General features: G+C 46.4%; 1 protein-coding gene across 1 annotated transcript in view; it reads right to left on the reverse strand.

The window, feature by feature from the left end:
* Window positions 1-23302, reverse strand: part of LOC112248117 (lysophosphatidic acid receptor 1) — an 88384-nt gene that overhangs the window by 11523 nt on the left and 53559 nt on the right. The window contains exon 2 of the mRNA XM_042326364.1: window positions 21483-22242. Within this exon, the coding sequence (XP_042182298.1) occupies window positions 21483-22221 (739 nt within the window). The 5' untranslated portion in view covers window positions 22222-22242. The remainder of the gene's footprint in view (window positions 1-21482; window positions 22243-23302) is intronic.

Consider the following 23302-nt stretch of genomic DNA (forward strand, 5'->3'; position numbering starts at 1 on the left):
AGTGTTCTACTGTTGACCAGGACCCATAGCTAGGACCCATAGGATAGTGTACTACTGTTGACCAGGACCCATAGGGTTGTGTACTACTGTTGACCAGGACCCATAGCCACGACCCATAGGGTAGTGTACTACTGTTGACCAGGACCAATAGGGTAGTATGCTACTGTTGACCAGGACCCATAGGGTAGTGCACTACTGTTGACCAGGACCCATAGCTAGCACCCATAGGGTATTGCACTACTGTTGACCAGGACCCATATCTAGGACCCATAGGGTATTGCACTACTGTTGACCAGGACCCATATCTAGGACCCATAGGGTAGTGTACTACTGTTGACCAGGACCCATAGGGTAGTGAACTACTGTTGACCAGGGGCCATAGCTTGGACCAATAGGGTAGTACGCTACTGTTGACCAGGACCCATAGGGTAGTGTATTACTGTTGACCAGGACCCATAGGGTAGTGTACTACTGTTGACCAGGACCCATAGCTAGGACCCATAGGGTAGTGTACTACTGTTGAACAAGACCCACAGGGTAGTAGTGTACTACTGTTGACCAGGACCCATAGGGTAGTGTACTACTGTTGACCAGGGCCCATAGGGTAGTGTACTACAGTTGACCAGGACCCATAGGGTAGTGTACTACTGTTGACCAGGACCCATAGCTAGGACCCATAGGGTAGTGCACTACTGTTGACCAGGACCCACAGGGTAGTAGTGTACTACTGTTGACCAGGACCCATAGGGTAGTGTACTACTGTTGACCAGGACCCATAGGGTAGTGTACTACTGTTGACCAGGACCCATAGGTAGTGTTCTACTGTTGACCAGGCCCTATAGCCAGGACCCATAGGGTAGTGTAATAATGTTGAACAGGACCCATAGGGTAGTGTACTACTGTTGACCAGGATCCATAGGGTAGTGAACTACTGATGACCAGGGGCCATAGCTTGGACCAATAGGGTAGTACGCTACTGTTGACCAGGACCCATAGGGTAGTGTACTACTGTTGACCAGGACCCATAGGGTAGTGTACTACTGTTGACCAGGACCAATAGGGTAGTGCACTACTGTTGACCAGGACCCATAGGGTAGTGTTTTACTGTTGACCAGGACCCATAGGGTAGTGCACTACTGTTGACCAGGACCAATAGGGTAGTGTACTACTGTTGACCAGGACCCATAGCTAGGACCCATAGGGTAGTGCACTACTGTTGACCAGGACCCGTAGCTAGGACCCATAGGGTAGTGTACTACTGTTGACCAGGACCCATAGGGTAGTGTACTACTGTTGACCAGGACCCATAGCTAGGACCCATAGGGTAGTGTACTACTGTTGACCAGGACCCATAGGGTAGTGTACTACTGTTGACCAGGACCCATAGGGTAGTGTACTACTGTTGACCAGGACCCATAGCTAGGACCCATAGGGTAGCGTACTACTGTTGACCAGGACCCATAGGGTAGTGTACTACTGTTGACCAGGACCAATAGCTAGGACCCATAGCTAGGACAAATAGAGTAGTGTACTACTGTTGACCAGGACCCATAGGGTAGTGTTCTACTGTTGACAAGGACCCATAGGGTAGTGTTCTACTGTTGACCAGGATCCATAGCTAGGACCCACAGGGTAGTGTACTACTGTTGACTAGGACCCGCAGCTAGGAACCATAGGGTAGTGTACTACTGTTGACCAGTACCCATAGGTTAGTGTTCTACTGTTGACCAGGACCTATAGGGTAGTGCACTATTGTTGACCAGGACACATAGGGTAGTGTACTACTGTTGACCAGGACCCATAGCTAGGACCCATAGGGTAGTGTAGTACTGTTGACCAGGACAGATAAGGAATAAGATGCTATTTGGAAAGAATGCTTGTCTCAGTGAGGTTTCAGTAATGGTCAGTCTTTGCCCTTGAGCTAATTGACCACCACACCACACTGAGCTTCTTCAGTATGCTGTCTTTGTGGTGAAAGCCACCAAGTCACTTTGACAAGTGAAAAAGCCTCCACTGTGACCAAGTATATGTTTATCAACCAGCCTGTGGCTTTTTCAGTTAGACAAACCAAAGCTCTAAACTTCTATTAGGATACTGTTCCTGCCAAGGCAGCAGCTATTCTTCCTGGGGTTTATTATGGATCCCCATTATTTCCTGCCAAGGCAGCAGCTACTCTTCCTGGGGTTTATTATGGATCCCCATTAGTTCCTGCCAAGGCAGCAGCTACTCTTCCTGGGGTTTATTATGGATCCCCATTAGTTCCTGTCAAGGCAGCAGCTACTCTTCCTGGGGTTTATTATGGATCCCCATTATTTCCTGCCAAGGCAGCAGCTACTCTTCCTGGGGATTATTATGGATCCCCATTAATTCCTGCAAAGACAGCAGCTACTCTTCCTGGTGTTTATTATGGATCCCCATTATTTCCTGCCAAGGCAGCAGCTACTCTTCTTGGGGTTTATTATGGATCCCCATTACTTCCTGCCAAGGCAGCAGCTACTCTTCCCGGGGTTTATTATGGATCCCCATTAGTTCCTGCCAAGGCAGCAGCTACTCTTCCCGGGGTTTATTATGGATCCCCATTAGTTCCTGCCAAGGCAGCAGCTACTCTTCCCGGGGTTTATTATGGATCCCCATTATTTCCTGCCAAGGCAGCAGCTACTCTTCCTGGGGTTTATTATGGATCCCCATTAGTTCCTGCCAAGGCAGCAGCTACTCTTCCTGGGTTTATTATGGATCCCCATTAGTTCCTGCCAAGGCAGCAGCTACTCTTCCTGGGGTTTATTATGGATCCCCATTAATTCCTGCAAAGACAGCAGCTACTCTTCCTGGGGTTTATTATGGATCCCCATTAGTTCCTGCCAAGGCAGCAGCTACTCTTCCTGGGGATTATTATGGATCCCCATTAGTTCCTGCCAAGGCAGCAGCTACTCTTCCGGGGTTTATTATGGATCCCCATTAATTCCTGGACAGCAGCTACTCTTCCCGGGTTTATTTTGGATCCCCATTAGTTCCTGCCAAGGCAGCAGCTACTCTTCCTGGGGTTTATTATGGATCCCCATTAGTTCCTGCCAAGGCAGCAGCTACTCTTCCTGGGGTTTATTATGGATCCCCATTAGTTCCTGTCAAGGAAACAGCTACTCTTCCTGTGGTTTATTATGGATCCCCATTAGTTCATGTCAAGGCAGGAGCTACTCTTCCTGGGGTTTATTATGGTTCCCACTTAGTTCCTGTCAAGGCAGCAGCTAATCTTCCTGGGGTTTATTATGGATCCCCATTAGTTCCTGCCAAGGCAGCAGCTACTCTTCCTGGGGTTTATTACAGATCCCCATTAGTTCTTGCTATGGCAGCAGCTACTCTTCATGGGGTTAATTATGGATCCCCATTAGTTCCTGTCAAGGCAGCAGCTACTCTTCCTGGGGTTTATTATGGATCCCCATTAGTTCCTGTCAAGGCAGCAGCTACTCTTCCTGGGGTTTATTATGGATCCCCATTAGTTCCTGCCAGGCCGGAGCTACTCTTTCTGGGGTTTATTATGGATCCCCATTAGTTCCTGCCAAGGCAGCAGCTACTCTTCCTGGGGTTTATTATGGATCCCCATTAGTTCCTGTCAAGGCAGCAGCTACTCTTCCTGGGGTTTATTATGGATCCCCATTTGTTCCTGGCAGGCCGGAGCTACTCTTCCTGGGGTTTATTATGGATCCCCATTTGTTCCTGCCAGGCCGGAGCTACTCTTCCTGGGGTTTATTATGGATCCCCATTAGTTCCTGCCAAGGCAGCAGCTACTCTTCCTGGGGTTTATTATGGATCCCCATTAGTTCCTGCCAATGCAGCAGCTACTCTTCCTGGGGTTTATTTTGGATCCCCATTAGTTCCTGCCAATGCAGCAGCTACTCTTCCTGGGGTTTATTTTGGATCCCCATTAGTTCCTGCCAAGGCAGCAGCTTCTCTTCCTGGGGTTTATTATGGATCCCCATTAGTTCCTGCCAAGGCAGCAGCTACTCTTCCTGGGGTTTATTATGGATCCCCATTAGTTCCTGCCAAGGCAGCAGCTTCTCTTCCTGGGGTTTATTTTGGATCCCCATTAGTTCCTGCCAAGGCAGCAGCTTCTCTTCCTCGGGTTTATTATGGATCCCCATTAGTTCCTGCCAAGGCAGCAGCTTCTCTTCCTGGGGTTTATTTTGGATCCCCATTAGTTCCTGCCAAGGCAGCAGCTACTCTTCCTGGGGTTTATTATGGATCCCCATTAGTTCCTGCCAATGCAGCAGCTACTCTTCCTGGGGTTTATTTTGGATCCCCATTAGTTCCTGCCAAGGCAGCAGCTTCTCTTCCTGGGGTCCAAACACATTAAAGCACCTACATTACATATAAAAATGATAAAACAGCATCATATAACATTCCTTCACCACTACATATCTACAATACAACATGTATAATACCACCGTGCAACAATATTACAATGGACAGTACTGGTCAAAAGTTTGGAAAAACCTACTCATTCAAGGGTTTTCTTTATTGACTATTTTCTACATTGATCTAGGGGCAAAGGGGGTGAATATATATGCTCGCACCACTTTTCGGATATTTTTTTTTATTGCATATTTTGAGAGAAGTTATTTCACTTCACCAATTTGGACTATTTACAATGACCCCAAGCATACTTTCAAAGTTGTGGCAAAATGGCTAAAAGACAACAAAGCCAAGGTATTGGAGTGGCCATCACAAAGCCCTGACCTCAACCCTATAGAAAATTTGTGTCCAGAGCTGAAAAAGCGTGTGCGAGCAAGGTCCTTTGCTGTTGTTCTCGTATTGATTTGCACTTTTCGCACCTAAGTACGTTCATCTTTAGGAGACTCCTTCCTGAGCGGTATGACGGCTGTGTGGTCCCATTGTTTTTACAGATGAACGTGGTACCTTCAGGTGTTTGGAAATTGCTCCCAAGGATGAACCAGACTTGTGGAGGTCTAAAAAAAGTTTTCTGAGGTCTTGGCTGATTTCTTATGATTTTTCCATGATGTCAAGCAAAGAGGCACTGAGTTTGAAGGTAGGTCTTGAAATACATCCACAGGTACATCTCCAATTGACTCAAATGATGTCAATCAGCCTATCAGAATCTTCTAAAGCCATGACATCATTTTCTGGAATTTTCATAGATGTTTAAAGGCATAGTCAACTTAGTGTATGTACACTTCTGACCCACTGGAATTGTGATACATTGAATTATAAGTGAAATAATCTGTTTGTAAACAATTGTTGGAAAAATGACTTGTGTCATGCACAAAGTAGATGTCCTAACTGACTTGCCAAAACCATAGTTTGTTATCAAGAAATTTGTGGAGTGGTTGAAAAAATTATTTTAATGACAACAACATAAGTTTATGTAAACTTCCGACTTCAACTGTATCTGAAACAATGTCTCATTTATCTGAAATCATGTTGTATGTCTATTCTGTGAACGCAGAACAAATTACTCTGCATCCCAAATGGCACCCTATTGCCTACACAGTCCACCACTGTTATCCAGGGCCCATAGTGCACTATGTAGGAAATAGGGTCTCATTTCAGATGCAAACAAGCCCTCTCATCCTCTGCTTGCCTCAAACCATGGGCCAAGCCCTCACATCACAAACCATCTTAAACCCTGGGCCAAGCCCTCACATCACAAACCATCTTAAACCCTGGGCCAAGCCCTCACATCTTAAACCCTGGGCCAAGCCCTCACATCTTAAACCCTGGGCCAAGCCCTCACATCATAAGCCATCTTAAACCCTGGGACAAGCCCTCACATCTTAAACCCTGGGCCAAGCCCTCCCATCCTCTGCTTGCCTCAAACCATGGGCCAAGCCCTCACATCATAAGCCATCTTGAACCCTGGGCCAAGCCCTCACATCTTAAACCCTGGGCCAAGCCCTCACACCTTAAACCCTGGGCCAAGCCCTCCCATCTTAAACCCTGGGCCAAGCCCTCCCATCCTCTGCTTGCCTCAAACCATGGGCCAAGCCCTCACATCATAAGCCATCTTGAACCCTGGGCCAAGCCCTCACATCTTAAACCCTGGGCCAAGCCCTCACATCTTAAACCCTGGGCCAAGCCCTCACATCATAAGCCATCTTGAACCCTGGGCCAAGCCCTCACACCTTAAACCCTGGGCCAAGCCCTCCCATCTTAAACCCTGGGCCAAGCCCTCCCATCTTAAACTCTATTTAGCATAATAAAACTATCCCCAAAAATCAGTCAATTTAAGCTAGAGATTTCCCTTTTTTCAATCCACCTCATCTATGTCACACTTTTGGATCTGCGGTGATGCAAGGACCACTTAAGCCATACATGCCACAGAGCTGGGCTTTATGGAATAGTGGCCAGAAAAAAGACATATCTTCAGGAATAAATTTAAATAAACGTTTGGTGTTCACCAAAAGGCATGTGGGAGGCTCCCCAAACAATTGGAAGAAGGTACTCTGGTCAGATGAGACTAAAATAGAGCTTTTTGGCCATAAAGGAAAATGCTATGTCTGGCGCAAACACCTCTCATCACCCCGAGAGTACCACCAGAAGCATAGTGTTGGCAGCATCATGCTGTGGGGATGTTTTTCAATGACAGGGACTGGGAAACTGGTCAGAATTGAAGGAATGATGGAGGGCACTAAATACAGGGAAATTCCTGAGGGAAACCTGTTTCAGTTTTCGAGAGATTTGAGATTGGGAGATTTGAGACTGGTTCACCTTCCAGCAGGACAATGACCCTAAGCATACTGTTAAAGCAACACTCGAGTGGTTTAAGGGGAAACATTTAAATGTATTGGAATGGCCTAGTCAAAGTCCAGACCTCAATCAAATTGAGAATCTGGGTTATGACTTAAAGATTGCTGAACACCAGCAGAACCCATCCAGCTTGAAGGAGCTGGAGCAGTTTTGCCTTGAAGAATGGGCAAAAATCCCAGTGGCTAGATGTGCCAAGCTTATAGAGACATACCCCAAGAGACTTGCAGCTGTGACTGCTGCAAAAGGTGGCTCTACAAAGTGTTGACTTTGGGGGGAATAGTTATGCAAGTTTTCATTTTTTTTTGTCTTATTTCTTGTTTGTTTCACAATTTAAAAAAAATCCTTCTTCAAAGTGGTGGGCATGTTGTGTAAATGATACAAACCCCCCCAAAAATCAATTTTACTTCCAGGTTGTAAGGCAACGAAATAGGAAAAATGCCAAGTGGGGAAAACACTTTCGCAAGCCACTGTGTAACTTCAACAAGCATTTCTCAACGGCTGGCCATGCCTTCCTCCTGGCTACTCCAACCTCGGCCAACAGCTCCGTCCCCCACACAGCTACTCGCCCAAGCCTCCCCAGCTTCTCCTTTACCCAAATCCAGATAGCAGATGTTCTGAAAGAGCTGCAAAACCTGGACCCGTACAAATCAGCTGGTCTTGACAATCTAGACCCTCTATTTCTGAAACTATCCGCCGCCATTGTCGCAACCCCTATTACCAGCCTGTTCAACCTCTCTTTCATATCGTCTGAGATCCCCAAGGATTGGAAAGCTGCCGCAGTCATCCCCCTCTTCAAAGGGGGTGACACCCTGGACCCAAACTGTTACAGACCTATATCCATCCTAACCTGCCTATCTAAGGTCTTCGAAAGCCTAGTCAACAAACAGATGACTGACCATCTCGAATCCCACCGTACCTTCTCCGCTGTGCAATCTGGTTTCCGAGCCGGTCACAGGTGCACCTCAGCCACGCTCAAGGTACTAAACGATATCATAACCACTATCGATAAAAGACAGTACTGTGCGGCCGTCTTCATCGACCTGGCCAAGGCTTTCGACTCTGTCAATCAGCATATTCAGTAGCCTCAGAAGCCTCAGCTACTCAGTAGCCTCAGTTTTTCTAATGACTGCCTTGCCTGGTTCACCAACTACTTTGCAGACAGAGTTCAGTGTGTCAAATCGGAGGGCATGTTGTCCGGTCCTCTGGCAGTCTCTATGGGGGTGCCACAGGGTTCAATTCTCGGGCCGACTCTTTTCTCTGTATATATCAATGATGTTGCTCTTGCTGCGGGCGGTTCCCTGATCCACTTCTATGCAGACAACACCATTCTGTATAATTCTGGCCCTTCCTTGGACACTGTGCTATCTAACCTCCAAACGAGCTTCAATGCCATACAGCACTCCTTCCGTGGCCTCCAACTGCTCTTAAACGCTAGTAAAACCACATGCATGCTTTTCAACCGTTCACTGCCTGCACCCGCACGCCTGACCAGCATCACCACCCTGGATGGTTCCGACCTAGAATATGTGGACATCTATAAGTACCTAGGTGTCTGGCTAGACTGTAAACTCTCCTTCCAGACTCATATCAAACAGCTCCAATCTAAAATCAAATCTGGAGTCGGCTTTCTTTTCCGCAACAAAGCCTCCTTCACTCACGCTGCCAAACTTACCCCAGTAAAACTGACTATCCTACTCATCCTCGACTTCGGCGATGTCATCTACAAAATAGCTTCCAATACCCTACTCAGCAAACTGGATGCATTTTATCACAGTGTCATCCGTTTTGTTACTAAAGCACCTTATACCACCCACCACTGTGACCTGTATGCTCTAGTTGGCTGGTCCTCGCTACATATTCGTCACCAGACCCACTGGCTCCAGGTCATCTACAAGCCCATGCTAGGTAAAGCTTCGCCTTATCTCAGTTCACTGGTCTCGATGGCAACACCCACCCGTAGCACGCGCTCCAGCAGGTGTGTCTCACTGATCATCCCTAAAGCCAACACCTCATTTGGCCGCCTTTCCTTCCAGTTCTCTGCTGCCTGTGACTGGAACGAATTGCAAAAATCGCTGAAGTTGGAGACTTTTATCTACCTCACAAACTTTAAACACCTGCTATCTGAGCAGCTAACCGATCGCTGCAGCTGTACATAGTCCATTGGTAAATAGCCCACCCAATTTACCTACCTCATCCCCATACTGTTATTATTTAATTACTTTTCTGCTCTTTTGCACACCAGTATCTCTACCTGCACATGACCATCTGATCATTTATCACTCCAGTGTTAATCTGCTAAATTGTAATTATCCGCCTACCTCCTCATGCCTTTTGCACACAATGTATATAGACTCTTTTTTTTCTACTGTGTTATTGACTTGTTTATTGTTTACTCCATGTGTAACTCTGTGTTGTTGTCTGTTCACACTGCTATGCTTTAGGTCGCAGTTGTAAATGAGAACTTGTTCTCAACTTGCCTACCTGGTTAAATAAAGGTTAAATAAAAAAAAATATAAAAAAATATATAACACATTGTTTCAGACATACAACACATTGTTTCAGACATACAACACATTGTTTCAGACATACAACACATTGTTGAATCCAAAGCGCCAGGAATGTGACAGAGTGAGGTAATGGTGAATTAGACAGGATTGTGACACACTGAGGTAATGGAGAACTAGACAGGATTGTGACAGAGTGCGGTAGTGGTAAATCAAATCAAATCAAATCAAATTTTATTTGTCACATACACATGGTTAGCAGATGTTAATGCGAGTGTAGCGAAATGCTTGTGCTTCTAGTTCCGACAATGCAGTAATAACGAACAAGTAATCTAACTAACAATTCCAAAAAAACTACTGTCTTATACACAGTGTAAGGGGATAAAGAATATGTACATAAGGATATATGAATGAGTGATGGTACAGAGCAGCATAGGCAAGATACAGTAGATGATATCGAGTACAGTATATACATATGAGATGAGTATGTAAACCAAGTGGCGTAGTTAAAGTGGGGATGGATGCAGTCGATGATATAGAGTACAGTATCTACGTATGCATATGAGATGAATAATGTAGGGTAAGTAACATTATATAAGGTAGCATTGTTTAAAGTGGCTAGTGATATATTTACATCATTTCCCATCAATTCCCATGATTGAAGTGGCTGGAGTAGAGTCAGTGTCATTGACAGTGTGTTGGCAGTAGCCACTCAATGTTAGTGGTGGCTGTTTAACAGTCTGATGGCCTTGAGATAGAAGCTGTTTTTCAGTCTCTCGGTCCCAGCTTTGATGCACCTGTACTGACCTCGCCTTCTGGATGACAGCGGGGTGAACAGGCAGTGGCTCGGGTGGTTGATGTCCTTGATGATCTTTATGGCCTTCCTGTAGCATCGGGTGGTGTAGGTGTCCTGGAGGGCAGGTAGTTTGCCCCCGGTGATGCGTTGTGCAGACCTCACTACCCTCTGGAGAGCCTTACGGTTGAGGGCGGTGCAGTTGCCATACCAGGCGGTGATACAGCCCGCCAGGATGCTCTCGATTGTGCATCTGTAGAAGTTTGTGAGTGCTTTTGGTGACAAGCCGAATTTCTTCAGCCTCCTGAGGTTGAAGAGGCGCTGCTGCGCCTTCCTCACGATGCTGTCTATGTGAGTGGACCAATTCAGTTTGTCTGTGATGTGTATGCCGAGGAACTTAAAACTTGCTACCCTCTCCACTACTGTTCCATCGATGTGGATAGGGGGGTGTTCCCTCTGCTGTTTCCTGAAGTCCACAATCATCTCCTTAGTTTTGTTGACGTTGAGTGTGAGGTTATTTTCCTGACACCACACTCCGAGGGCCCTCACCTCCTCCCTGTAGGCTGTCTCATCGTTATTGGTAATCAAGCCTACCACTGTTGTGTCGTCCGCAAACTTGATGATTGAGTTGGAGGCGTGCATGGCCACGCAGTCGTGGGTGAACAGGGAGTACAGGAGAGGGCTCAGAACGCACCCTTGTGGGGCCCCAGTGTTGAGGATCAGCGGGGAGGAGATGTTGTTGCCTACCCTCACCACCTGGGGGCGGCCCGTCAGGAAGTCCAGTACCCAGTTGCACAGGGCGGGGTCGAGACCCAGGGTCTCGAGCTTGATGACGAGCTTGGAGGGTACTATGGTGTTGAATGCCGAGCTGTAGTCGATGAACAGCATTCTCACATAGGTATTCCTCTTGTCCAGATGGGTTAGGGCAGTGTGCAGTGTGGTTGAGATTGCATCGTCTGTGGACCTATTTGGGCGGTAAGCAAATTGGAGTGGGTCAAGGGTGTCAGGTAGGGTGGAGGTGATATGGTCCTTGACTAGTCTCTCAAAGCACTTCATGATGACGGATGTGAGTGCTACGGGCGGTAGTCGTTTAGCTCAGTTACCTTAGCTTTCTTGGGAACAGGAACAATGGTGGCCCTCTTGAAGCATGTGGGAACAGCAGACTGGTATAGGGATTGATTGAATATGTCCGTAAACACACCGGCCAGCTGGTCTGCGCATGCTCTGAGGGCTGGGGAGGGCTGGGGACGCGGGGGGATGCCGTCTGGGCCTGCAGCCTTGCGAGGGTTAACACGTTTAAATGTCTTACTCACTTCGGCTGCAGTGAAGGAGAGACCGCATGTTTTCGTTGTAGGCCGTGTCAGTGGCACTGTATTGTCCTCAAAGCGGGCAAAAAAGTTATTTAGTCTGCCTGGGAGCAAGACATCCTGGTCCGTGACTGGGCTGGGTTTCTTCCTGTAGTCCGTGATTGACTGTAGACCCTGCCACATGCCTCTTGTGTCTGAGCCGTTGAATTGAGATTCTACTTTGTCTCTGTACTGGCGCTTAGCTTGTTTGATAGCCTTGCGGAGGGAATAGCTACACTGTTTGTATTCAGTCATGTCACCAGACACCTTGCCCTGATTAAAAGCAGTGGTTCGCGCCTTCAGTTCCACACGATTGCTGCCATCAATCCAGGGTTTCTGGTTAGGGAATGTTTTAATCGTTGCTATGGGAACGACATCTTCAACGCACGTTCTAATGAACTCGCACACCGAATCAGCGTATTCGTCAATGTTGTTGTCTGACGCAATACGAAACATCTCCCAGTCCACGTGATGGAAGCAGTCTTGGAGTGTGGAGTCAGCTTGGTCGGACCAGCGTTGGACAGACCTCAGCGTGGGGGCTTCTTGTTTTAGTTTCTGTCTGTAGGCAGGGATCAACAAAAAATGGAGTCGTGGTCAGCTTTTCCGAAAGGGGGGCGGGGCAGGGCCTTATATGCATCGCGGAAGTTAGAGTAACAATGATCCAGGGTCTTTCCACCCCTGGTTGCGCAATCGATATGCTGATAAAATTTAGGGAGTCTTGTTTTCAGATTAGCCTTGTTAAAATCCCCAGCTACAATGAATGCAGCCTCCAGATAAATCGTTTCCAGTTTGCAGAGAGTTAAATAAAGTTCGTTCAGAGCCATCGATGTGTCTGCTTGGGGGGGGATATATACGGCTGTGATTATAATCGAAGAAAATTCTCTTGGTAGATAATGCGGTCTACATTTGATTGTGAGGAATTCTAAATCAGGTGAACAGAAGGATTTGAGTTCCTGTATGTTTCTTTCATCACACCATGTCACGTTGGCCATAAGGCATACGCCCCCGCCCCTCTTCTTACCAGAAAGATGTTCGTTTCTGTCGGCGCGATGCGTGGAGAAACCCGCTGGCTGCACCGCTTCGGATTGCGTCTCTCCAGTTAGCCATGTTTCCGTGAAGCAAAGAACGTTACAGTCTCTGATGTCCCTCTGGAATGCTACCCTTGCTCGGATTTCATCAACCTTGTTGTCAAGAGACTGGACATTGGCAAGAAGAATGCTAGGGAGTGGTGCACGATGTGCCCGTCTCCGGAGTCTGACCAGAAGACCGCTTCGTTTCCCTCTTTTTCTGAGTCATTTTTTGGGTCGCTGCATGGAATCCGCTCCGTTACACTGGTTGTAAGGCAGAACACAGGATCCGCATCGCGAAAAACATATTCTTGGTCGTACTGATGGTGAGTTGACGCTGATCTTATATTCAGTAGTTCTTCTCGGCTGTATGTAATGAAACCTAAGATGACCTGGGGTACTAGTGTAAGAAATAACACGTAAAAAAACAAAAAACTGCATAGTTTCCTAGGAACGCGAAGCGAGGCGGCCATCTCTGTCGGCGCCGGAAGTGTAACCGGAAGTGTAAATTAGACAGGATTGTGACAGAGTGAGGTAATGGTGAATGAGACAGGATTGTGAGACACTGAGGTAATGGAGAACTAGACAGGATTGTGACAGAGTGAGTGTAAATGGGATTGTGAAATGGTGAATGAGACAGGATTGTGAGACACTGAGGTAATGGAGAACTAGACAGGATTGTGACAGTGTTGTAATGATGAATTAGACAGGACTATGACAGAGTATGGTAATGGTGAATTAGACATTGTTGTGTCAGATTGAGGTAATGTTGAATTAGACAGGATTGTGTCAGACAGACTGTGGTAATGGTGAATTAAACAGGATTGTGTCAGACAGACTGGGGTAATGGTGAATTGGACAGGATTGTGTCAGACAGACTGGGGTAATGCTGAATTGGACAGGATTGTGTCAGACTGTGGTAATGGTGAATTGGACAGGATTGTGACAGAATACGGTAATGGTGGATTAGACAGGACCATGACAGAGTGTGGTAATGGTGAACTAGATGGGATTGTGACAGAGTGCGGTAGTGGTGAACTAGATGGGATTGTGACAGAGTGCGGTAGTGGTGAACTAGATGGGATTGTGACAGAGTGAGGTAATGTTGAATTAGACAGGATTGTGTCAGACAGACTGTGGTAATGGTGAATTAGACAGGGTTATTTAGTCGTCTGAAACTGTCACGAGACATTCCATTTGTTAGACATGCTGTTCACATAGCAATACATCATGCCATATCATAATATAATTACAGAGATATGTCAGATTCACATTACAGTACACACTCGCACGCACACACACTCGCACGCACACACACTCGCACGCACACACACACACACACACACACACACACACACACACACACACACACACACAATACTAATAGACATGATTATTTCCCATGATGGGTCTTCATCACAGGAACACTGGCCTTCCTTAGTCAATGAGAAGTGACATGTGAATGTGGATGAGCCTAGGTATTATGTGTTCACCTCAAATGGCATCCTTCTTCCTTTGTAGTGCACTACTTTTAACTAGAAATCTATGGGTATAAATGGAATAGGGTGTCATTTAGGACACAGATGGTCAGATGAGATAGCAAGGGATCCTGCTCTTTTCTCTGATACAAGTTTCCCAGGAGAAATCAGGAATAAATTATTTTACAGCATTCCGAAAGCTGGAATCTGTCATCCTCATCTGCTGTCCAGATGTGGTACTTGGAAAGACATTTAGTTTCCCTCCAACTATTAAACTAAACTCACTTCAGCTAGAGAAAATGAGCCTTAAATCCACCCGCCGCGCTTTCTCAGAAATATACACACGATTCGTAACAGTAGCTGAAGCAAACAATAGCTTTCAGGAAATGAAGTATTGTGAAATAGAATCTCACTGCTCCTTCTAAATCATAAGAATTATATATATATCTGGCTATAAATTCCCTTCAGTGCTGTGAGAAAAACATGAGAAAGGAGGGATTGGGCAGAAGGGTGTTGAGGGGTTGAGAAGGGTGTTGAGGGTTTGAGAAGGGTGTTGAGGGTTTGAGAAGGGTGTTGAGGGTTTGAGAAGGGTGGTGAGGGTTTGAGAAGGGTGGTGAGGGTTTGAGAAGGGTGGTGAGGGTTTGAGAAGGGTGGTGAGGGTTTGAGAAGGGTGTTGAGGGGTTGAGAAGGGTGTGAGGGGTTGAGAAGGGTGGTGAGGGTTTGAGAAGGGTGGTGAGGGGTTGAGAAGGGTGGTGAGGGGTTGAGAAGGGTGGTGAGGGGTTGAGAAGGGTGGTGAGGGGTTGAAAAGGGTGTTGAGGGGTTGAGAAGGGTGGTGAGGGGTTGAAAAGGGTGTTGAGGGGTTGAGAAGGGTGGTGAGGGGTTGAGATCATGCTAACAATATAACTGATAAAATGTACGCCATTCCTTCCGGCACAATGTTAAAAGGTCAACAGGTATTCCACTGGAATAGTAAGGCAGACATATCACATCTAACCAACGTTTTGGTCAGTATTTCCCTGGGCAACCTTAGTAGGAGAGGACATGTATGAAATGTATAAAAACACTTCTTGGTCATGTTCAGGTGAGAGTTTTGTATCTGGAAGGTCCTTAGTGTGTTTTGGCTGGACAGCGTCGTTTCTGCTGGTTTGGTTTGGTGAGCAACCATTTTGTGACCATGCTGTCTTGAAGAAATGTTTTATGTGTGGTCAGTTGTTCTGAATGATATGTGTTGACTTTGACCACCAGTGAGTTTATTTATGTGACAATATTCAAGATGTTCATTATTTAAAGCCACTGCAATAATGTACATTTGTTTTCAGTTGGTTTGATTGGAGAGGATTTGCTGGTTTGAGGAACAGGCAGTTTATTGGCAGTGACCTCCAATAAGGTGACTGGTTACCTCTTCAGGATCGGTGGGTCCCCTTTGGGACGGCTGAGCTAATGTAAGCTAATGTGATTAACATAAGGTTGAAAGTAACAAGAGAATGTCCCATGACACAGATGTCCCGTGACATCTGATATTGGCAGAAAGCTTAAATTCTTGGTAATCAAACTGCAATGTCCAATTTACAGTAGCCATTACAGTAAAATAATGCCATGCTATTTTTTGAAGAGAGTGCACAGTTATGAACTTGAAAATGTATTAATAAACCAATTTGGCATCACAAAGGTAAAGAAACAAACCAGTCAGTAAGACAGGATAACGTTACCTTTACAGTAGTAGCTAAGCTAAAAACACCACCAACTAGTTAGGGAAGAGCAAAAAAATTACATTAGAAATGACTTAGCTAGCTAGCAACTACTTTGAATTGTTGGAGCTTTCCTGTCCATGGTGGAAAGATGGTGTGAACAAAACGCTGTTTAAACCAGTCCCCAAAGTGATCACTGGACACGGGCAACCGCAGCTGGTGAATGACTTCGGGCATCGTTTCGACACCATAAGCAGGATGTGGGATGGCCTGCAGCCATGCCTGACACACAGCTCCATCGCAGAAAATAGTGGAAATGTGAAGTTTATTTGTATCTAACTGGAACGTTATTGCACCCAGGTACAATGCACTTCATTTTGGCCAACTTCACTCAGTTACTCGATTACTAACGTTATTCGCCTTAATTTACTTTACTTTAGAGATTACTAACCGCTAGCCGAGCTAGCTACCATCTCTTTGGCCAACATCACCCAGTTACTCAACTACTAACATTATTCACTTAGCCAGACATTAAATTACTTTAGCTACCCATCTCTTTGTTTACTTCCTTTCATTCTGATTTCCTTTATTGAATACCAATAGTAAGACACTACATCTTCCCGCCTCCTATAATTATTAATTTTAGAACCACGAAGAAGATAATCTACCGGATTAAAGACTATTTGGAAGACGTATGCGCTAGCACAAAGCAGGTATTTAGTTATTTATACTTTTAAATAAAAAAACACATATATTTGACAATGAAAATGACCAGACACCAATCGTTGTTTATGTAACAATAAATACACATTTTTTTATGCATTTTAGGTCATTTGGAAACTGAGCATTTTCATTTAAAAATACTGACATCTAATTACTCAAACAATGGACCTAAAAACTGTCTGGTGTACTGACAATATGTATGAATTTACCTTTGTATTATTTTATTGAGTTTGTCCATGATGCCTATGTTTTGTCCATTTGAAATATATGATCATAGGAAGTCAAAAGTCAGGGAACCACGGCCATATGGCATAAGAAATGTCCAAATGGTATTTATACTGAACAAATTATATACAGTTGAAGTCGGAAGTTTACATACACTTAGGTTGAAGTCAATAAAACTTGTTTTTCAACCACTCCATAAATGTATTGTTAACAAACTAATAGTTTTAGCAAGTTGGTTAGGACTTCTACTTTGTATATATATGACACAAGTATTTTTCCAACAATTGTTTACAGACAGATTATTTCACTTATAATTTAATATATCACAATTCCAGTGCGTCAGAAGTTTACATACACTAAGTTGACTGCCTTTAAACAGCTTGGAAAATTCCAGAAAATGATATCATGGATTTAGAAACTTCTGATAGGCTAATTGACATAATTTGAGTCAATTGTAGGTGTACCTGTGGATGTATTTCAAGGCCTACCTTCAAACTCAGTGCCTCTTTGCTTGGGAAAATCAAAAGAAATCAGCCAAGACCTCCAAAAATAGTTTTTGGACCTACACAAGTCTGGTTCATTCTTGGGAGCCATTTCCAAACGCCTGAAGGTACCACGTTCATCTGTACAAACAATAGTACACGATTATAAACACCATGGGACCAAGCAGCCGTCATACCGCTCAGGAAGGAGACGCATTCTGTCTCCTAGAGATTAATGTACTTTAGTGTGAAAAGTGCAATTCAATCCCAGAACAACAGCAAAGGACCTTGTGAAGATGCTGGAGGAAATGGGTACAAAAGTATCTATATCCACAGTAAAACAAGTCCTATATCGACATAACCTGAAAGGCTGCTCAGCAAGGAAGAAGCCACTGCTCCAAAACTGCTATAAAAAAGCTAGACTACGGTTTGCAATTATTAACAATATGTTGTTAATAATTAACAATACTTTGGAGGTTTTTTTGTATAAAAAAAATGAAAGTGTGCGATTGTAATTTAGATAAAGGCCAAAACATTTGTTTCTGTTTTTAGAGGGAGAGAAATGCTGAGACAATTGTGCGCTGCCCATAAATGCCAAAATATAGTCCTGCCAATATCCATAATGGTGCTTGACCGAGTGTGTTTAAAAGAGTATTTTCCAGTAAGCAGGGATTGTCCTGTAATCGTGCGACAAGTATTTGAAAACCTGTTTTCAAAATGCCACCAGCTAGCTGTCCATCACTACTCTAATTAAAAACACAGCGTCTTGTTTACATCTTGTTTACATTCTTTATTGTAACCACAATGTCACAAATTTTTTGTATCTACCTTTCCAATTACTTTAAGAGTTTGGGATTTACAAATGTGTGCTTTTCATGTAATTTTTCGTTAAATCCAGTTCGGATTTAAGTATAACTGTTGAGTGACACCTTTAATATTTAATAATATCTGCCCTCTGAATTCATATCGAAGTGGCAATTTGTTTGTTTTAGTTTGAACGTGCAGACACTAAGAACAGCAGGAACGTTTCCCTAGTGCCGTTATTAGTGCCCCTTAAAGTGTTGCCAGTGTGGCGGGGTGGGGGTCCACCCCCTACCCTCCCCCTTCCTCCTCCTCCCTTCCCCATGGTCCATCTTCTGTGCACGGCTCTGCGGCCCATCCCGCGCCCCATCCCGCGCCCCCATCCCGCACCCCATCCCGCGCCCCATCCCGCGCCCGCGTCCCATCCCAAGCGTCCCATCCCACGCCCCATCCCGCGCCCCATCCCCCGCGCCCCATCCCAGCGTCTCATCCCATCCCAAGGCGTCCCATCCCGCGCCCCATCCAAGCGCCCCATCCCGCCCCATCCCCCCATCCCGCGCCCCATCCCGCGCCCCATCCCGCCCCATCCAGCGTCCCATCCCCTCGCCCCATCCCGCGCCCCATCCCGCCCGCGTCCCATCCCGCGCCCCATCCCGCGCCCATCCCGCCCCCCGCGTCCCATCCGCGCCCCATCCCGCGCCCCATCCCGCGCCCGTGTCCCATCCCGCGCCCCATCCCGCGTCCCATCCGCGCCCCATCCCCATGTCCCCATCCCGTGTCCCATCCCGCGCCCCATCCGTCCCATCCCGCGCCCCATCCCGCGTCCCATCCAAGCGTCCCATCCCGGCCCCATCCCGCGCCCATCCCGCGCCCCATCCCCATCCCGCGTCCCATCCCCCCCCATCCAGCGCGTCCCATCCCCATCCCGCGCCCCATCCCGCGCCCCATCCCGCGCCCCATCCCGCGTCCCATCCGCGCCCCATCCCGCGCCCCATCCCGCCCCATCCCGCGCCGTGTCCCATCCCGCCCCCCATCCCGCCCCCCATCCCGCGCCCCATCCCATCCGCGCCCCATCCCAAGCGTCCCCATCCCGCGCCCCATCCCGCGTCCCATCCAAGGCCCCATCCCGCGCCCCATCCCAAGCGTCCCATCCCGCGCCCATCCCGCGCCCCATCCATCCCGCGCCCGTCCCATCCCGCGTCCCATCCCGCGCCCCATCCCGCGCCCCATCCGCGCCCCCATCCCGCCCCATCCCATCCCGCGCCCCCCATCCCGCGCCCCATGTCCCATCCCGCGCCCCCATCCCGCGCCCGTGTCCCATCCCGCGTCCCATCCCGTGTCCCATCCCATGTCCCCTCCCGTGCCCCCATCCCGTGTCCCCTCCCATGTCCCCTCCCGTGCCCCATCCCATGTCCCATCCCATCCCGTCCCCTCCCGTGCCCCATCCCGTGTCCCATCCCGTGTCCCATCCCGCGCCCGTGTCCCATCCCATGTCCCATCCCGTGTCCCATCCCATGTCCCCTGCCCTCGTGCTTTGAGTCTTGCACTCTTTCAGTGGATACAGACCAATATGACCAATATATATTGTCCTGATAATAACCAGGTTAATAATATATCTGTGAGAATATCCAATGGGTTTTTATATCATTCTAAAATAATAATAATAATAATCACTTTGTTTAAAAAATAACAATACTTTGGAGATGATTTTGTCTTCAAATAACGTAAAATGAGAGAGAAAAAGGCCATTATTGAGCATGATGTGAGACATTGCTACGAATTTGTAAATAAAGGCAGTTTGTTATTTAGAATGATTTATTTCTGTTTTTAGAGGGAGAGAAATCAAAAAACGACAGTCATCTCATGGGTCTCCCAGTCAAGGCCAGCACAGGTATTGAACCAGCATCTGTTACAACCCAACTTACACTGTTATGCAGTGTCTGAGACCGTGGCACCACTCAGGTGCCACACAATGTGACCGGTCGGGAGAGGGCTACAATACTACAGTAAGAGCAAAATAATCCTAACAAAATAAAATCATAAAAACCTTAGTGTAACAGCAGTTTTAGTAAGTAATACTGAAGTCATGCACAATTATCAGTTTCTACTTAGGCTTATGTCGCTCATTCATTGTAAGTTAGAGACACAGTAGGACCCAAAAGCATAATCAGTGCTCTAACTCCCGTTCGCACTGGTGTGGAGTAATGACGTAGTGACGCAGGGTACCGTACTAAATCACAAATGACCTCTAAATTCAGCAGCAAAATCCCAATTTGTTTTGCGGAGCAACCACTGTACCTTTTTCCACTTGTCTCCCAGCGTTAACTTTCTTCAGGTATTCTCACTTTTTTCAGATATTTTCTGAACAGCTTCTCACTTTTTTCAGATATTTTCTGAACAGCTTCTCACTTTTTTCAGATATTTTCTGAACAGCTTCTCACTTTTTTCAGATATTTTCTGAACAGCTTCTCACTTTTTCAGATATTTTCTGAACAGCTTCTCACTTTTTTCAGATATTTTCTGAACAGCTTCTCACTTTTTTCAGATATTTTCTGAACAGCTTCTCACTTTTTTCAGATATTTTCTGAACAGCTTCTCACTTTTTTCAGATATTTTCTGAACAGCTTCTCACTTTTTTCAGATATTTTCTGAACAGCTTCTCACTTCTTTGTTTCTCCAGAAATTCAACAAATGACCGTTGGAACGCCACAGCCGAAAATGCGTGTTTGTTGTTGCTAAGCTACCAGGTACAGTGTTTTTTTGCTAGCGGTTTGGCGAGCCTTCATGCACAGGGAATACAAAACGTAATAATGTCTGAAAGAATTATATGGATTTCCTATTTGTCAAATGATTGAGCATGTGCTGAAAACTCAGAAATGCATCAGATATCGTCCTTATTTTTAGAATATCATAAAGCAAATCAAGATTAGGAAATGGACCTCAGCCAAGAGAAGCGTGTCTGGAGTCAATATAGCTTCATATCTTGAATGTGCTGAGAAAACACATATGTGATGTATTCAGTCAGTATTCGTCAACATGAAGAGAGAACACAGAGTGCCACATATCTCAGGGTATTGAACGAGTCCATATCCGCCCACAGGAAATATTCATGTGTGATATGCTGAGTAATCACAATGTCATATATGTCTAACAGACATCTGGATTCAGAAAGTCAGGATATGGTGCAAATCCACAAAATTACAAATATACATTGGGCATGGCCTGTATTCTGTCGAATATCACAAACATGTAATTTAAAGATATCCCCTGGTATGGACCCTTTTCAATCAGTGGTTCTTACAGTCTTCAGCAGACTGATCATACTGTCTGTTCCTACGTTGTCCTAACTCTAACCTACCCAGTACTAGAATCTAACATATAGTGTCTGTTCCTAACTCTAACCTACCCAGTACCAGTATCTAACATATAGTGTCTGTTCCTACCTGGTCCTAACTCTAACCTACCCAGTACTAGAATCTAACATATAGTGTCTGTTCCTAACTCTAACCTACCCAGTACTAGAATCTAACATATAGTGTCTGTTCCTACCTGGTCCTAACTCTAACCTACCCAGTACTAGAATCTAACATATAGTGTCTGTTGTGGAGGTTCTTACCCAATACGATGACGACAGTCTTCAGCAGACTCATCATGGTGTCTCTGTTCCTGCGTGGCCCAGAGCTGTGTCTGCTCATCCTCATGGTCCTCTGTCTCACGTACATAAAGATGTGAGCGTACAGCACCACCATGACCAGGAAGGTGACCAGGTTGAATATGGCCCAGAACACCAGGTAGGAGTTACAGTACAGCGGAGCCATGCTAGAACACGTGCCGATGTCACAGATACAGTTCCACCCTACCGACGGGATGGCTCCCATGACGATAGACAAGGTCCAGATGACTACAATCACCACCACCACACGCCGGTTGGACATGCGCGTGTGCAGCTGCATGCGGAAAACGGTGATGTGGCGCTCGATGGCGATCGCGAGGAGGTTACACACGGACGCCGTGAGGGACGTGTCGATGAGACCCTGTCGGAGCAGCCACGTGGAGACCGTGAGGCGCCGCGTGTTCGGGCCCGTGTTGAACATCAGGTAGAAGTACGCCAGGCCGGCAAAGAAGTCCGCGGCGGCCAGGTTGGCCATCAGGTAGTAAATAGGGAAGTGGAAGCGGCGGTTGACGTATATAGCCACCATGACCAGCAAGTTAGCCAGCATGATGAAGATACATACTGTGATACCCAGCCCCATCACCAGCTTACTGACGGTATTCCACTCTGTAGCCAGGTACTTTCCACTGCGGTTGTAGAAGAAGGCAATGGACTCATTGTAGAAGCACTGTTCCTCCTCCATCTTGAAGGCTGGCTAGGGGATCTGGAGGAGAGGAGACAGGGGTTAGAGGGAGTCACAGTAGGCTAGAGAGAGTCACAGTAGGTTAGAGGGAGTCACAGTAGGTTAGAGAGAGTCACAGTGGGTTAGAGAGAGTCACAGTAGGTTGTTAGGGGGTCTGGAGGAGAGGACACCGGGGTTAGAGGGAGTTACAGTAGGCTAGAAAGTCACAGTAGGCTAGAGAGAGTCACAGTGGATTAGAGAGAGTCACAGTAGGTTGTTAGGGGGTCTGGAGGAGAGGAGACAGGGGTTAGAGGGAGTCACAGTAGGCTAGGGAGAGTCACAGTAGGTTAGAGAGAGTCACAGTAGGTTAGAGAGAGTCACAGTAGGCTAGAGAGAGTCACAGTAGGCTAGAGAGAGTCACAGTAGGTTAGAGAGAGTCACAGTAGGCTAGAGAGAGTCACAGTAGGCTAGAGAGAGTCACAGTAGGCTAGAGAGAGTCACAGTAGGCTAGAGAGAGTCACAGTAGGCTAGAGAGAGTCAAAGTATGTTAGAGAGAGTCACAGTAGGCTAGAGAGAGTCACAGTAGGTTAGAGAGAGTCACAGTAGGCTAGAGAGAGTCACAGTAGGTTGTTAGGGGGTCTGGAGGAGAGGAGACAGGGGTTAGAGGGAGTCACAGTAGGTTAGAGGGAGTCACAGTAGGTTGTTAGGGGATCTGGAGGAGAGGAGACAGGGGTTAGAGGGAGTCACAGAAGGTCAGAGGAAGTCACAGTAGGTTAGAGGGAGTCACAGTAGGTTAGAGGGAGTTACAGTAGGTTAGAGGGAGTCACATTAGGTTGTTAGGGTATCTGAAGGAGAAGAGACAGGGGTTAGAGAGAGTCAGAGTAGGTTGTTAGGGGGTCTGGAGGAGACAGGGGTTAGAGGGAGTCACAGTAGGGTGTGTTCCCTCAGGCCACTACTCTACTACCACATATTTACAATACAAAATCCATGTGTGTACAGAGTCCGTGTCTTTAAAAAAATATTTTTATATGTTTATAATTATTTATTACAAAAAACACAAGGAAGGGGTAACATTAAAGTATTAGAACATGAAGGACAAACA

This window comes from Oncorhynchus tshawytscha, linkage group LG09 (assembly GCF_018296145.1).
Source record: "Oncorhynchus tshawytscha isolate Ot180627B linkage group LG09, Otsh_v2.0, whole genome shotgun sequence".
Lineage (NCBI taxonomy): Eukaryota > Metazoa > Chordata > Actinopteri > Salmoniformes > Salmonidae > Oncorhynchus > Oncorhynchus tshawytscha.